General features: G+C 42.3%; 1 protein-coding gene and 1 long non-coding RNA gene across 2 annotated transcripts; one reads left to right on the top strand and one right to left on the bottom strand.

Moving 5' to 3' along the window:
- Positions 1-241: 241 nt before the first annotated feature.
- On the bottom strand, positions 242-3099 carry LOC127037543 (uncharacterized). The gene is made up of 2 exons (XR_007770389.1): positions 2545-3099; positions 242-1632 (listed from the first exon to the last, which is right to left on the bottom strand). It is a non-coding gene; the product is annotated as an uncharacterized LOC127037543 (long non-coding RNA).
- A 441-nt stretch (positions 3100-3540) lies between these two features.
- Positions 3541-14379, top strand: SRSF1 (serine and arginine rich splicing factor 1). The gene is given in 6 exon segments (XM_050929389.1): positions 3541-3867; positions 4478-4662; positions 5025-5197; positions 5443-5517; positions 5519-10655; positions 13039-14379. Coding segments are annotated over 5 exon segments (750 nt in total). The 5' UTR covers positions 3541-3673; the 3' UTR covers positions 5642-10655; positions 13039-14379.
- The last annotated feature ends 2733 nt before the right edge of the window (positions 14380-17112 follow it).

Raw genomic sequence — 17112 nt, 5'->3', positions numbered from 1 at the left:
AAGGGGGTGGGGGGTTAGGCTGGACATTGTGAAAAACTTCCTGTTAGGGTGGTTAAGCACTGGAATAAATTGCCTAGGAAGGTTGTGGAATCTCCATTACTGGAGATTTTTAAGAGCAGCTTAGGCAAACACCTGTCAGGGATGGTCTAGATAATACTTAGTCCTGACATGAGTGCAGGAGACTGGACTAGATGACTTCTTGAGATCCCTTCCAGTCCTATGATTCTATAAGTCATTCAAGCCTTTTTGTAAATTTTATTCACTACCTTCAGAAAACACATGTATTCCTGTCTAGGCTTAAACATCAGAAAGGCAATTGCCTGCTAAAATAGCATGTGATTTTAAAAATTACATGTTCCATTGATCTAATTACAGTAGTAAACAGCAGTTTAACTGAAGTCCCCAGAATAACAACATTCTATCCTCTTGCCAATATGTATGGACGTGACATGTACCAGAAAAATACACTAGAATGTAGGAAACAACCTGCAAATGCAAAACACAATTCAATAACCTAAAAGTCATTGTATTTCTTACTTTTCTTGCTTTCCAATCTATTTCCTTTCCAATATTTTCCCTTCTTTTGTCTACGTTGTTTTTTTTCTCTTATGTCGCTTGTATTCTCGAATCACGCATGGCAGTGATTGCATCTTCCCCTTCCTATCTCCCTGCTTCCTTATGTTGTTCTCTTGTTATGCACCAGAGTGAAATCTACAAAGATGCATATTAGGCTCACCAAATAAATGAATGGAAGAACTACACAAGGAGAAAAATAGGTCTGATCACTGCATTGGTGATCGTATTTAAATGCATATTTTTAAAAGAAATTGCTGGGACTGAATTAGGTGCCCCATTCTGAAGATTTCATGCAGAAATAGGGCACAATGAAAAGTACCTAGTGATTCTAACAACAGAACATCAAGCCCTGACTTACATGCCTAACACTGAAAGCATAAAAAATACAAGGAGTCCTTGTGGCACCTTAGAGACTAACACATTTGTTTGTGCATAAGCTTTTGTGGGCTATAACCCACTTCATGACATGCACGGAGTGGAAATATACAGTAGGCAGGTATAAATACACAGCACATGAAAAGATGGGAGTTGACTTACTAAGTGTGGGGTCAGTGCTAACAAGGCCAATTCAATTAGGGTGGATGTGGCCCATTTCCAACAGTTGACAAGGGGTGAATACCAAGGGACGGGGGGGAAAAACGTAATGACCCACCCATTCCAAGTCTTTATTCAGGCCTACTTTGATGATGTAAAGTTTGCAAATTAATTCCAGCTCTGCAGTTTCTCATTGAAGTCTGTTTTTGAAGTTTTTTTTGTTGAAGAATTGCCACTTTTAAGTCTGCTGAGTGTCCAGGGAGATTGAAATGCTCTTCTACTGGCTTTTGAATGTTACAATTCTTGATGTCTGATTTGCGTCCATTTATTCTTTTGCCTAGAAACTCCCGTTTGTCCAACACACATGGCAGAAGGGCATGGCTGGCACATATATCACATTGGTAGATGTGCAGGTGAACGAGCCTCTGATGGTGTGGCTGATGTGATTAGATCCTGTAATGGTGTCCCTTGAATAGATACGCGGACACAGCTGGCAACAGGGTTTGTTGCAGGGATTGGTTCCTGGGTTAGTGCAAGCATAGGAATTCACTAGCATAATACAGATATATAACTTGTTTTTCATCAATTTACATCTAAATCTTTGACAGCATTAAGATATCTTAATGTTAAACCACATGACTGACTTTATGTATTGGTACCGAAGTGGAGAAGAGCAACTTAGAAACAAGTAAGAAAAATACATCGGCTTTCCCCACTGTGATCTAACCAATGTGTAATGAACATCAACTGCTTACACTGGGACGGAAGATGATATGTAAATTAGAAATGGCAGGACAAATTACAAGCACTGCCAAGAGTATAAAAGTTACAAAAGGAGGAAGGAGGTAAATTGTTCTCATTAACCTCTGAGGATAGTACTAGAAGCAAAGGGCTTACATTGTAGCAAGGGCGGTTTAGGTTGGACATTAAGAAAAACTTCCTGTGAGGATACTTAAGTACTGGAATAAATTGCCTAGGGACATTGTGGAATCTCCATCATTGGAGATTTTTAAGAGCAAGTTAGACAAACACTTGTCAGATATGGTCTAGATCAGAGGCTCTGGACCAGGGGTCTGCAGCCCCCTGGAGGGCCATGAGCAGGTTTCAGGGGGCCCTCCAAAATTAACCAGAGAGCAAGGTTGGCACTAGAATGGTGGGGGCCCAGGGCAGAAAGCTGAAGCCTGAGCCCAGCCATGCAAGGCTAAAGCAGAAGCCCGAGCAACTTCGCTTCATGGGGACCGGAGCAGTTGCCCTGCTTGCTGTCCCTTAACACCATGTTAAAAATACACCGAGCAACATAAGTTTCACCAGCACAAGTGGTAGCATGCATGTCAGAGGGTGAGCTCCTGTCTGTCAACATAGCTACTGCCGCTCATTGATATGGTTTTATTACTCTCTCCCATCAGCACAGAACAGCTATACAAGCAATCTTACAGCAGCACCAGAAAGAATTCTCTTCAGCCACTGCAGGCCTGGGGGTGTCACACATCCAGCTCAGATAGAGAGAAGTATAGCCCACCATGTGAGTTTATAGTGAGTGCCACCGTAAACTCACTAGTGTAGACACGGCCTAAGTACACACCGACCTGTGCCATGACTAGCCCTGAGCTTGCATGTCAAGGCACTTCCATAAAACAGACAATAAAGGACAGTCATACTTGCAAGCAGCTTGAAGAGCCACTGGCCCACTGGGGCAGCTGAACTTCCCTCTCATATGTCCCAGAGGCAGAAGGCCCAGTGGACAAGCCCACCTCGCCCTGCCCAGAGACCCCTCTGGGGCAGCTCTGCTACTCGAGCAATGAGAGAGGTGACCCCCAACAAGCGCTGCTGCTGACTGGGCTCCAGCTCGGCTGCCCCCTTCGCCTGGAGCTGGACACTACCCACAACGCAGCAGGCACCCGCCCGTCTAGAACTCCCTGCACGCCCCAGGAGAAGCCCGCAAACCCACACCCCAGCCCAGCACACGGCTGAGGCCTACCCTGCCCCGCTGCATTGTGGGATGTAACGCCTCTCCTTGGCGCCAACCACCCCCCACGCGGTGTATGGTGGGATATACCCCCCCTCTCTACCCAAGCCGGATCTTCTTTGCGTGGACTCCTCACCGGATGCGTGACGGCCCGAGGCCTGCCGCGGCTGAAGGGAACTTTTTCGAGCGTGGCGAACGTTTTTTCCTAGGTTATACGATTCATTACACGGGGTGGTTTCTTGAGACTGAGAAATGCGCTGCCGGCATTAATAGGGCTTCAAAACCGAGGCTGCTACGGCTTGGACTCCTTTTCTTCAGCCGCGCATGCGCTCTGAAGGTGGAACGATACCGAACTGTTCGCCATCGAACACTGCGTAGTGGCGGTCGGGAGGGTGGGTCAGCGCTGCGTGGGGGGTGTGCTAGAATCCATGCGCCGGCGGGGCCGCGCGAGGGAAGCGGCAGTCGCCATTTTGAAGCGGTTGTAGGGAGGCGGTGTGTGTAGCTGCTCCCGCGTGCCCGGCCCGTTCCCACCGCTTACTTACCCGTTCACTCTCCTAGCTTCGGCTCATCACCGCCGCAGCCATTGCCGACCCTGCCATGTCCGGAGGGGGCGTGATCCGCGGCCCAGCCGGTAACAACGACTGCCGCATCTACGTGGGGAACCTGCCGCCCGACATCCGCACCAAGGACATCGAGGACGTGTTCTACAAGTACGGGGCCATCCGCGACATCGACCTCAAGAACCGCCGCGGCGGGCCGCCCTTCGCCTTCGTGGAGTTCGAGGACCCCAGGTGAGCCCCGCCCTGTCCCCTGGGGCCGTTCATGGCGCCGAGACCCAGGACTCCCCGTGGGCCGCACCTCCACGGTGCCTCTTCCGAGCCCGCACGGCGGGCCGGCCTCAGGCAGTTCCAGCAGCCCGAATGGGCCGTGCTGAGTTCCAGGGGGCTTCCCGCCGGGGAACCGCTTCGTTGCCGAGATATCGCTACATCCCCTCCCCCGGGAGCGGGGGCTGCTTCCCTGTCGAGGCACCGCTACATCCCGTTCCACCCCCGGGACTCGCCGTGCTCCTGCTGGAGGGCCCGGGGACAGCGCTTCCGCCCCGTCTCTGCCTAGACCTTTCTCCGGCGGGCACCGCCCGGCCTTCACTTGGGCGTGCTCTGTCCTCTGGTCACTACCCCCCGGGCCCCCGCTGTCTGCGCCTGCCCGCCCAGGGGGGTGAGCTGAGCTCCCTGGGGCTCGCTGTCAGCTGTTGGGCGCGGGGCGGGGCTAGGCGCTGCCTGCTGGCTGTGTTAGGGCGGGAAAATGGCTGCAAGGGAACAAAGGGAGGGAGGTGCGTTGCCCGGCCTGTGCCTCTGCAGTGTGGTGTGGCTGGGCCTTTGCTCACTCTCTCTTCTCCTGCAGGGATGCGGAGGATGCGGTGTACGGAAGGGATGGGTACGATTACGATGGATATCGTCTGAGGGTGGAGTTTCCCCGAAGTGGCAGAGGCACCGGCAGAGGAGGTGGCGGAGGTGGAGGTGGTGGGGCCCCCAGGGGCAGGTATGGCCCCCCGTCCCGGAGGTCTGAGTACCGAGTAATAGTTTCTGGTAAGTTGTTTAATACTGTTAGTTTGTTCAAGATAATGAGATTGATTCCTATCAGTTCCAGTGTGGCATGTTTTTAGTCATTCCTTAATAGCAGAGGATGCTACACTTTTCAGTTAGCCATACTGTATTTCATACTGTGTGTAGTTTTTTTTAGCATTGTGCTATGCAGCTTCTACCTTTTTAAGAAGCATAATAGTAATGTTTTTGTGTAGCATACATGTTATATGGGTTCCTGCTGGAAGACATTCTCTCAACTCCAGTAGGCAATTCCTTTAGCAGACAGTGGGGGGTGATGCATTGTAAATGGAAAGTAAATAATGAAAGTTTGCATTTGAAGTGATCTGTAACCTGCTTTTTTTCAGGACTGCCTCCAAGTGGAAGTTGGCAGGATTTAAAGGATCACATGCGTGAAGCAGGTGATGTATGTTATGCTGATGTTTTCCGAGATGGAACTGGTGTCGTGGAGTTTGTACGGAAAGAAGATATGACCTACGCAGTGCGAAAACTGGATAACACTAAATTTAGATCTCATGAGGTAGGTTTCATGCTTTTTGGGGGGCCAGAATTGGATACACGGGGCTTAACAATAGGATGTAAAGGTAAGGACACACAGTCTCTATTATACTAACATGCAGGTAGCTGAGTCTTTTATAATAAGATTCTCATTTAAAGATTTGAGATCTCTCTGTGCTTTTATATCAATGTAATCAGTATCAGCATGCCTGAAAAGATAGCTAAAAATCTTAGACCTTTCAATCGAAAGTTCTGTCTATTTAATAGGGAGAAACTGCCTACATCCGTGTTAAAGTTGATGGCCCAAGAAGTCCAAGCTATGGAAGATCTCGGTCACGCAGCCGTAGTCGTAGCAGAAGCCGTAGTCGAAGCAACAGCAGAAGCCGCAGTTATTCCCCAAGAAGAAGCAGAGGATCTCCACGCTACTCTCCCCGTCACAGCAGATCTCGTTCTCGTACATAAATGATTAGGGATGCTCACTTTTTGTAGAACCCCATGTTGTACACAGTTTTCCTTTACTCAGTACAGTCTTTAATTTTTTAATTCAAACTGTTTTATTCAAATTGGCTGAAGTGTTGAATTGCATTCTTGTGTAATATCCCTAGTGAGTATTTGCTCCTTAACATCAACATTCCCCTCATGTCTTTGGTAAATTGTATTTTAATTGATGTTATTGCCAGGATTGTTTAAATTTAGTTAAAGTTAACTACCCACACTCTGCAGACTGTGGTATTGCTGTGTCAATGTCTCCGTGTTCAGCTATGGTTTATACCAGCTGGGGATGTTGGGATGTTTGTGGTTAACTTGTTTCTTCTGGGGGATCTCATATTTTATCTTGCCTTTTCATGTGTCTTTCTGTAGACATATCTGAAGAGATGGATTAAGAATGCTTTGGATTAAAGGATTGTGGAGCACATGTCAATCATTTTAGGATTGTCAAAAGGAGGATTGAGGAGGATCAGATCAATAATGGAGGCAATGGTATGACTCCAAGTGCTATTGTCACAGATGAAATTGGCAGTATTGACCTTATACCATGGTTAAACAAGTATATACATACACTTTATCTTGTAACTTTTACAGACACGTTTTAGTTATCGTAGACTACAATTGCTCTTTTCTTTAAAACCATGTTGGCAATTGTGGCTAAATTACTTGCTTTTGTATCTCTTCCATTCTAGATTTTAAAAAAAAAAATCAGAGAGGGTGGGGTGTACTGGTTCAGTTTGTCATGCTGCATTCGGTTACAAATGTTAATATTATGTAGTGCTGATACATTTGTAGATGCAGGGTATCTTCAAACCAGATAGAGTATGATATCAATACTGCTAAAATCTGCATGTCCTCTGTGTGACTGATACAGCGTTGCTATTACATTTTTTTAAGTATCAGAATGAAAACAAAATATAGAAAATTTAGCTGGGAATAATTCCTTAAATCTCAACCCTTCCCCTTCAGACTAATTCACAGTTGACTCACTAATATGTTTGAAAACTTCAGTTAGTTAATTTTGTTACCTTCCAGATGGGAATACTAGCTTTAGTTTAGACATATAGTAGGTGGATAGCTTTAGTGATAAACTTTTCCAATATCATACAAAAATTTTTTGCAACCACAAAACCTGTAATACATCTTACAAGCAGTGAATATGTTGGCCTTATCAGTTGACATATGTAAATATTACAATGTTTTCTCCAAATAATTAATATTCCTAAAATTTATCTGAGCATCACCATTCAAAAGTTTGTTTTGGGGAATTGATAGTTATTAATGTACATCCTTATTAATTGATGGCAAACATAACTAATCATTCCCCAGAATCCTATTTTTTCATTACAGTATCTAACTTTTTGCCTCCTCTTTTTTGGTTTTGCTGGTTATAAAGGTTTGGATTGGAGAGGGCTCACTGGATCCCAATCCTTGGAGCTGGATCATTGGATTCAAATCATAATGTGGATAGGATAGGGAGGCTGAATTACAAGGATTCATGGAGCGGGATCAGATTACCAGGAACATAGGAGTGGATTCCTGCCCCAACCAAACCGCATTCGTGTGGATTTTTTTTATTCAACTCAATTGGCTATTCCAAAGATTTTTTTTCCTATTTTTGACGATTGGAGCCCTTAAGATGCACGATGGATTTTTTTTTTTTTTTCATTTTTTTGGTAAAAGGAGCAAAGCGAGGACCTGGAGAGGTACGCTGGAGCAATCTCCTTGGAAGGATTCAGCACGAGTAGATGGTAAACATTAAAGGGGAAAAGGGGGGTTTGTTTAAAAAAAAATCAGTCATTTCTCTAAATTTAAAGATAAATTGGAGTTAAAGATTAAGTAGGTTTTCAATTGGCTTGCTGCCTTTTTTTCTTTGACAAATAAAATTTTAAAAAAAATTGCATGGTTGTTCTCATTTGTCAAATGTAAGAATCTTAAGGTGGTCGTCAACGTCCTGCCACAATGAACTGCAATAAGATTAAAGGTTACACTCAAAAGTATTCAGACAGAAGGGTTTTTATTTTGCGTTCCATAAAGATCCGTTTTTTACACCAACACTTAATGTTAATAGTTGAGGTTTTAAGCAGGTCACTTGTTTTCTACTTTTAGGATTATATAGAGGATTTCTTAATTTGAAGAGAATACTGTGACGTATATTTTATAGGAAATGTTTTGATCAGTCACTCTTAACAGTGATCAAGCTCACTGAAATTTTTTTCTTTTAAAACCAAGACAAACAAGGTTGGAATGGTATGGTAAGGTTTTTAATCTTAAACTGTTGTATTTGTTCTTGCTATTGTAATCTGATAGTTTATTGCATCTAGAGCATCAGTCTCTTGTAAAATGGACATAGATTAGTTATTGAGGGTATACAGGAAAAAAGCACACATTTTTAGCCAGGTTAACAAAACTTCTTAGCAACATCTTTTTAAAGACAAAAGATGTAGGGAAAGTCTTTTAGGGGACCATGCTATAAAGAGTGAGCTTGGTTGTAATCCTGATGAAAGTAAATAACTGTATATGGTAGGAGGGATTAAAATATGCTTCAGACTGTTAAAATAAAATGCTAAGTAGTTTAGATAATTGAGGAATTACAAACGTTGGATTTCATATATAATTAATATGCGCAAAGATTAAATATTATTGGTTGTCAAGAAGAAATCCCGAGAGGATTAAACTTGTAATTAAACTGTGATTGTATTATAGGCTGTTGAGTAATAACAACACCTGGGTCTATTGTTTAGCTCCAGGCTAAGTCCTTTTGATTGCCAAGATGTGTCATTGTAGAACACACTCTTTGGAGTATCTGAATGTGACATTAAACTTCTTAAAATGCCTATAAAACATAGCCATATATCATCAGAACTAGCTCACAGCCAAATTTTTCTGCTTTTAAAACTTGCTATCACTTAAATTTAAATATAACTACACTATCAATAAAATCACTATATAAAAACCATTGTGAAGTGGAGTGTTGAGTAAGCAAAAGCAGGAGTGCAATATGTAAGATGTAATTATTGAGTAAAGATCAGAATGCTTACAGGATTATGGTTAAATAAGGTGCCAGAATAGATCTGTGTAGTCTGATTTATAGCCCTTGCACAGATGGTTTTCATAACAGACACTAACAAGAGAGCTGTCATACTATTAATTTTAAACAGACTAATTGTGTAAATATGTTAAGATTTGATTCCCTTCAGAGGTGGTTGTAGGTTGTTTCCAGATGCAGGGAGGGCTAGCATCCAGACTCGAGTGATCAAGAGGATAAGTACATTGCATTTCAAGGTGAGAATCTAGATTTTTATTCCATGAAATAGATTTGTGGGCACTGTTCTACTATGAAATTACTGGCATGAATGACATTACTTTGTAAAATGTAATGTGTGCTCTTCACAAATGTGGCACAATTTATACTGCATAAATGAGACTGGAGTCTCGTTAACAGATACTATTGTAGAGCTTATCAGTGACAATGAGTAAAGGCATCCATGTGGGAGGGAGATATAAATAATTCAAGTAGAAAGCATATCACAGTTGTGGATTTAAAACTTTTTGTATAGTAATCCTATAGTGGGGTGCAAGAAAGAGCAACATTACAAGTAGTTTTCATATATTTCTAAAGGAAGGTGGGGGAGCAGGGATGTTTCTAGTGGAAGTATGGAATGATGGCAGCCCAAGAATGCTGTCATGATGTGTAACAATACAACCCATTGTGCTTTAGCAGAGCTTCATGCTAATGAATGGCATGAGGTTAATCCTAGTAGGGAAGCTGACATTTTTAAAGGACTATTTAAGAAAAAAAAATGCCAAGTTGAAAGTGACCTGACTTGCACCTCCCAGCAGTCTGAAAATTTGACAGGTAAGCAACATGCCTGTAAATAGATATACAGGAAGTTTTACAACTGCTTCATGTGCACTTAAGCTATAGATGTTTAATGTTAAATACTTGAAAATCATTTGCTTCCAGGGTTCTCTCAAAGTGGTTTGCAACCAAAGTACACTTAGCCCTAGTGAAAGACAGCCACCATGGAATGGAGGGCAGATGTGTACTGGCACCCTGTCTGCCAGGAGGAGGAGGAGGACTTACTGGCCTGTCAGCCTAATGTAAACACCTACTCTAAAAAATATATATATTGCCATGGGCTTTTTAATGTCCACGTGAAGCAGACAGTTCTTTACTTAAAGAATCGCTCAACAGCGTACTTCTAAAACGCTGGAGGACGTTACCTCTTGTAGTTTAAACAGAACAGCAGCATCTATTTTTTTCATATGTAAACTTAAATAGAAAGAAATGGAATAATTCAGAAGATGTTTCTTTCTTTCCTGCTGACTGCTGAGGAGAGATGATTCAATGGATTGGGTACAGGACATGGCAACTGGTGTTCCCTATCCCTGTGTCTTCCATAAGTTTCCTGTGTGGTAATGGGCAAGTCATTTTAATTTCCATTTTCTTTGTAACATGGAGACAATATGTACCTCATTATAGTGTTGAGGCACTGATGTTTGTGAAGCACTTTGAGATCCTGAAATAAAATTGTTGTAGTGCAAAATGCTCTTTTCTTTCAATATTTCAAAAAAGGATGTTTTCCAATCTCTTCTGCAATTTTTAGCCAAAATACACTACTACTGGACTACAGTGGGTTACTGACCTACAATTAGAGAAGGGTTTAAACTGTTTGACGGAGCTAGGAAAAGTGTTATATAGACGTGGTCTGTGTGAGTCTCTCCTCTCATGTATCCATCTGTCTCCTTGCAAGCCATCGTCTTTGTATCATGTCTCTTTGACACCATTCTTACCTAGACTGGAGGAGCCATGTAGACACCTGAACTATCAGTAGGGTAAGGTTACACAAGTTGTGGCAGCTGGAGTATGCTCACCTTTTGGCTTTCCTTGAGATCACACGCTTTGTGTTAAACCATGTGACTCTTGGACTTTCTAAAATTCAGGGTGAAGTTTCCAGCTGTGCCTTGGGTATACATATGCTCCAAAGGTAATAGAAGGATAAAGTTTTTAAATTAATATGAAGATTTAAACAATCTGTTTTCATGGGGAGGGAAATGTAACTTAAAGCTACCCATATAGCTTTGTTTTTCATAGGAAGGACAACCACTCTTGTGCTTCCATTGGGGAAACATGCCATCACTTTAACATCAGTTATAAATCTCATCTTCCCTTTTTTATGATATGATGGCCGTGCAAGGAAAAATTCACTGAGTTTGAGCATTTCTCTTTCCCAGCAGTGCATGCTAGAGTTTAGAATATGCTATTTTTCTGCATTCCTGCATGTGAATCTTTTCAGATATCAAAAGTAGCAGCATCACAATCTCAGTGATGGATATCACTGATGGATTTTTTTTTTCTCTCAATACATAGTTTCTGGGTTTTATCCTTGGTTTTTGCAGCTGCTTGTTTGTAATAGAATACATTGTGACAGTACATTATGTACAGAGTTGTGCTGTGGGGGGAGGGGAGATTAAAAAAAATCTGTCATTTTTTGAAAACTCTGGTGTTGATACTACTGCAATGTGGACCCTACCACTGGCTGGCTGGAAAATGTGGTGTCATCCCTCTCTCCCTCCCCAACACTAGAAGGAAAAAATTGGCTCCTTTGAAAAATGTAATACTGAGAACTTTATGAATCTTTGACAAACTTCCTCATTTTGGTTTGAAACTGAACATTTTAGCTACAGTGCCTCATGAATTTGTCGTTTAGGTGCCTAATATCCTCTGAGCTGGGCACTCTCTAACCAGACATAACTGGAGATATACCTATCTCCTAGAGCTGGAAGGGAGCCTGAAAGGTCATTGAGTCCAGCCCCCTGCCTTCATTAGCAGGACCAAGTACTGATTTTTGCCCCAGAGCCGTAAGTGGCCCTCTCAAGGATTGAACTCGCAACCCTGGGTTTAGTAGGCCAATGGTCAAACCAGTGAGCTATCCGCGCACCCCACCCCTGTGAGGCACCGGGGCTGCCCCTCATGCTGACCACAGTGGTGCATCATGAGAATCCCTACGTGAGGTGCATCAACAGAGTTGTAGACTGTGTGATAGGGAACCTGACCCATAAAGGAAAACGGAGGCATGAGGCACCATGACAGCATTTGCCATTCAAAATTCTTGAGACTTCGAGTGTTTTTTATAAGAAAGTCCAAATTTCCTCTGGAAAGCCCTTCTGGAGGAAAAAATAATTGAATCCACCAAAATTGTCAAGTAATTCACAGTGAGTCCTATTTAAAGCATTATGCTGTTCAATGTAAACTACTTACTTTTTTATCTAACATGGTGAGATCACACTTTAAAGTTTCTCATCCTGGTTGTGCCAAACAAACACTTAGGTGGACTTGCCAAATGAACTGATCTGCTACTCTGATGTATCTGATATATAAAATAGCCCCAATGACTACAGTTAAAGCAACAAGGAAATCCATGATCCCCAAGCCTCTTGTATTATAACAATCAAAGATTAGACCTCTTTTTAAAATGATTAATAAAATACTGGTACCCCAGTTCTCCTTTCTGATGTGTTAACTAGAAAAGCCACATGACTGAGAATGGAGCCCTATCCTTTTACATGCTGTTTGTATTCTATAGTATTTTTGCTCACTGATAGGATTTTGGTTGACTCCATTTCTTGTAGTAGAACATCCAAGTGTTGGTTGCTACTGGGGACATTAAAGTCTTTGAGTTTCATAAGGCGCTTTATCATGAATACTTCATCAGTTGATTTCGCCCTCCCCTTCTCAAATTTGCATTCCTCAATTGTCTGATTTCCTGCAATTTAATTTACATCTCAGTGCAGGGTTAGGTGGTGGTGGTGGTAATATTTCATGCCCTCCTATTTGCCCCAACTTAGTTATTTCCCTGTTCCATAAGTTTTTGTCTTGATCAAATTTATCCACTCTAATAAATCTGAAACTAAATGGTTTTTCACTATTGCTAATATGATTATTGGTTTTGAATCCTTTGGGAAAATACCAAACTAATTTAACATATCACTGAATCTTGCTTGATAATAGCTTGTTTAGACTTGTCACTTGCAAACTGTGGCTATGTCATAGATTGATTTGATATTTGTAATGTCCACTGTATTCAGTGCAGAACAACATCCCTAGTTATATCTAAATTGCGTAGTGTAATTAAAACAGTGTTTGGTATTGTAGCTTTACCTTTTAACTAACAACTATGAAAATATTATAAAATATACACTTCCAACCAAACATACGTTCATTCCAGTTAATGTACAACCTAAATCAACTTCAATTTTAAACAAATATTTTAAATTGACAGTAACTGTGTACAGTTATGAATGAATTAGTTGAAGGCCAAGTTCTGTGCATGTGAACCAACTAATTTTGCAACATTCCCTCTTAAATAGGTATCCTAATTCATAGATGAGGAACAGAATAGGTTTAGTGACTTGCTTCTTACGCCAACACTGCAGAATTGGTTTGAAACTAGACAAGAAGTCTGAGTTACGATATGTCATTACTCAATGCACTATCTAACTGCTACTCAAAGCAGTGTTAAATGTTTGAAACATCTTTAGTGCACAGAATCACAGCAGTGGCACTAACATATAGTCATTAAAAATTTGAAATGCGCACAGTTTGCATGAATAATTACCCCTCCATTTTAATACTCTTACCATGTCCTTTAACCCACTTCTGTATTGGCAAGTGGTTTAGCTAAATCTCCAAAAGTTTCCTGACATCCAGTCCAGTAACTATCTGGTAGACCTCATTGTTTTGAGTTCCAAGATTTTTGGCTCATCTCTATTTAATTGTAATAGTTACAGTCTTGCAACATAGTTTTCTGTAACTCTCTAAGCATCTTCTTTCTATCAAATGACATGATTGAACTTTGTCCATTATTGATCACCTAGGTCAAATATTAAATCACAAAACAGGCACCAGTAAAAACATAAGCACACACTACTGTCACAGGGTGGATTTTAACCTGTGTCCTTTTATCTCCGATGTTTCCCTATTATAGCTGTGGATATCTGCACATTCTCTTGAAAAATGATGCAGTGTCTGCTCAATTCTTTTTAAAGGACAAGTTGGACTATGTACTCTCAGTAAGTGCATTTTGAGCCTTTATCACAGGTCTGACAAGTGTCTGTCACAGTTTTATATGAATTAAAATTAATTCCACATAGATGCCTCAGTGTTAATGTAAATAGAATAACTTGGTAAAAGAGGACAATGAGGAATACATTTTAGAAACAGGGCTTCAGGTTTTGTGTCTCGCAACACATCCCTGTAAATTGCACGTTTGTTTACTATGACCTCACTCCCTTTTGCATGTTGCTAGAATGGTGTATGTTGTTGAGAATGTGGGGAAGAGTGTTTATAAGGCTCTGAGTTTTGGATTATGGGCTACACACTTTGATTATAATCTCAGACCTGCTTCTGACTCACTGTGTGGCCTTGTGTAGTCCTTCAGAATCATGCATGCTTTCTGCTAATCGCTGTGTACAGGCTCATGATTAACCATACAAGCTGCTAGACACATTAATGGACAAATACAGATTATTCTGAAGAAAATCCCTTCATAAATGCCAAACAAAAGATTATTTTCTTTCTGAGGGCTTTTTTCTTTAAAGAGGAAAAAAACAAAATGGGCAGTTACAGTTCAGGAAGGATAGAAAAAACGAAATCCTCTTTTGACAGTAGAGCCATCTAGTGGGCAAGATCGGTGACATGCAAATAACTTTTTTAAAGGTGTGTGGGTTGTTTGTGTTTGCTGTTGTGATGTAAAAAGACAACTTGTTAGTGTTCTGTTTGTTTTATTACATTCTCTAAAATAAGAATGTGTGGGAAAACTCAGGTTTATGGTAAACTGTCATACTGTAATGGAAAGGTGAGTGTCTGAAATCTTAACAGTATGCAGCCTGTCAGCCCAGTGTATGTTTGTTCAGGAGTTAAACAGATGTTAACAAAAACAAACACCAATTTTAACAGTCAGCCTAAAATCCTCCCCACAACCTCTCAGTTTTCATTCTGTTATGTCACTTTACTTGTTCTTAAGTTGTTTGAGTTTTCCAGGGTAGACAAGAAATGACTAATGTAAAAAAAAAAAAAGTGTGGCTGTCTGGTGGGGGAAGACTTCCTTTATTAAAAACTTTCTAAATCTAAAAAGAAGGAAAAACTGACCAGAAGTATGTTTTACAACCTTCTCTAGGCAGAAGATATATTGGGAAAACAGCTACATGTTGTAATAAACATAACATACCTATATAATACATAAAGGTTTATTTGGCTTGTATGTCCATAGAGCAGGTGCTGTATCCATTAAATACTTTTACATCTGTCTTGTAGTTTGCCTCTAATAGCTACAGCAATTCCTCTGCTATTAAATAAAATGTTATCAGAAACTCCGCATTTATAATTCACTAAGAAAATACAATCTATCTGACCTTTAGAGACTACGGGCTTGTCTACATCAGAAAGTTGCAGCGCTGGTGAGGGAGTTACAGCGCTGCAACTTAGGAGGTGTACACATCTGCAGGGCACCACCAGCGCTGCAACTCCCTGTTTGCAGCGCTGGCCGTACTCCTGTTTTGTCTCGGGTGTAGAGGATCCAGCGCTGGTGATCCAGCGCTGGTAATCAAGTATAGACACTTACCAGCGCTTTTCTTGACCTCCGTGGAATAAGCAGGTATCCCAGCATACCTGAGGAAGCCTCTGGTAATCAAGCTGGTCTCCTTCCCCGGTTTGCTCTCGCGTTCCCCGAACCCCCGAGCAAGCAGGTCTCCTTCCCTGCGGTTTGCAGGGTGGTTCGGGGAACGCGAGAGCAAACCGCGGCGAAGCTGGTCTCCTTTCCCGGTTTGCTCTCGCGTTCCCCGAACCCCCGAGCAAGCAGGTCTCCTTCCCTGCGGTTTGCAGGGTGGTTCGGGGAACGCGAGAGCAAACCGCGGCGAAGCTGGTCTCCTTTCCCGGTTTGCTCTCTCATTCCCCGAACCCCCGAACAAGCAGGTCTCCTTCCCTGCGGTTTGCAGGGTGGTTCGGGGAACGCGAGAGCAAACCGCGGCGAAGCTGGTCTCCTTTCCCGGTTTGCTCTCGTGTTCCCCGAACCCCCCTTGAAGCCGCCCAACAGCGCTGCAGTGTGGCCACATCTAACACCACTTGCAGCGCTGGTTGATGTAAGTGTGGCCACTCTGCAGCGCTGGCCCTATACAGCTGTACTAATACAGCTGTAACAACCAGCGCTGCAAAATTTTAGATGTAGACATGGCCTACGTGTTCACTAAGGAACCAACTGGATTTATATATGTATTTGTTCAGTGGAGTAATGCAGTATGGCTATTTTTTCTAAATACCCAACAACAGCTTTTACACCAGAGGTTCCCAGAACTCTTCTGTAGAATACTTGCTGGTGGTTTGTAGACTGTTGCCTGGTTACACGGTGCTGGCTCTTCTTATTACTAGCTGAGAACAGAATAGGGCAGGGGTTCTCAAACCCACTTCTAACAACAAAAATAACTACATTTCCCCCAGATGGGGGACTGAAGCTGGAACCCAAGAGCTTCAGCCCTAGGTGGTGGGCTTTGGCCCGGGTCATTGAGCTTGGGCATCAGCTTGGCCTTGAGCTCTGGGCACCAGAAAGTCTAAGCCAGCCCTGGTGACCCCATTAAAATGGGATCATAACCCACAATTGGAGAACTACTGGATTAGGGAATGAAATGAACAGGCAAAGAAAACAATGCCACTAACTCTTTCAAAAAGAACAAATGCATACTTGCATTAGAGCTTTGAAAAATTCTAAGGCCTCAGCTAAACTTTTTTTTTACTTTTATACAATGATGGTTAAGGACGGGGTGACTTTCCCCCCCTACCTCTACACTTGTACGGCTGTAGTGCAAACACTTTATGAGTGCAAATGTGCTCATGTTGGTGCAACTTACTCTTCTTCCCATATAAGAATATAGTACTCCAATCTGAACTCATTTACACTGGTATAACTATTCACACATAAGCTGGCCTGACATAAGTAATTGAACAGGGAGGCTGTGGGGAAGAGGTCTGAGGGGGAACCACAACGTCTTACTAGTGAGGGAGTGGGTGTACTGCTTTAGCTCTACCACGGCAGCTAAAGTGATGCAACTTTTCTCTGTAGAGAGATAATTCATGGTTGGAAGGGAGATCATGACATCACAAATGGGAGGGGAAGCTCTAAGAAGGGGAGCAGGTCCTGTTAATTGTGAATGAGGTTGGTGATTCACTAGACACTACTAACATGGTCTATGCCAGGGGTTCTCAAATGGGGTCAGGACCCTTCGGGATCATGAGGTTATTACATGGGGGGTCAGGAGCTGTCAACCTCCACCCCAAACCCAGCTTCCTTTCAGCATTTATAATGGTGTTACATATATTAAATGTGTTTAATTTATTGGGGGGGGGGTTGCACTCAGAGGCTTGCAATGTGAAAGGGGTCGTCAGTAAAAAAG

Source organism: Gopherus flavomarginatus, chromosome 19 (assembly GCF_025201925.1).
Source record: "Gopherus flavomarginatus isolate rGopFla2 chromosome 19, rGopFla2.mat.asm, whole genome shotgun sequence".
Classification (NCBI taxonomy): Eukaryota; Metazoa; Chordata; order Testudines; family Testudinidae; genus Gopherus; species Gopherus flavomarginatus.
Note: the sequence above shows the minus strand (reverse complement) of the source record. Positions and strands in the feature narration are given on the sequence as shown.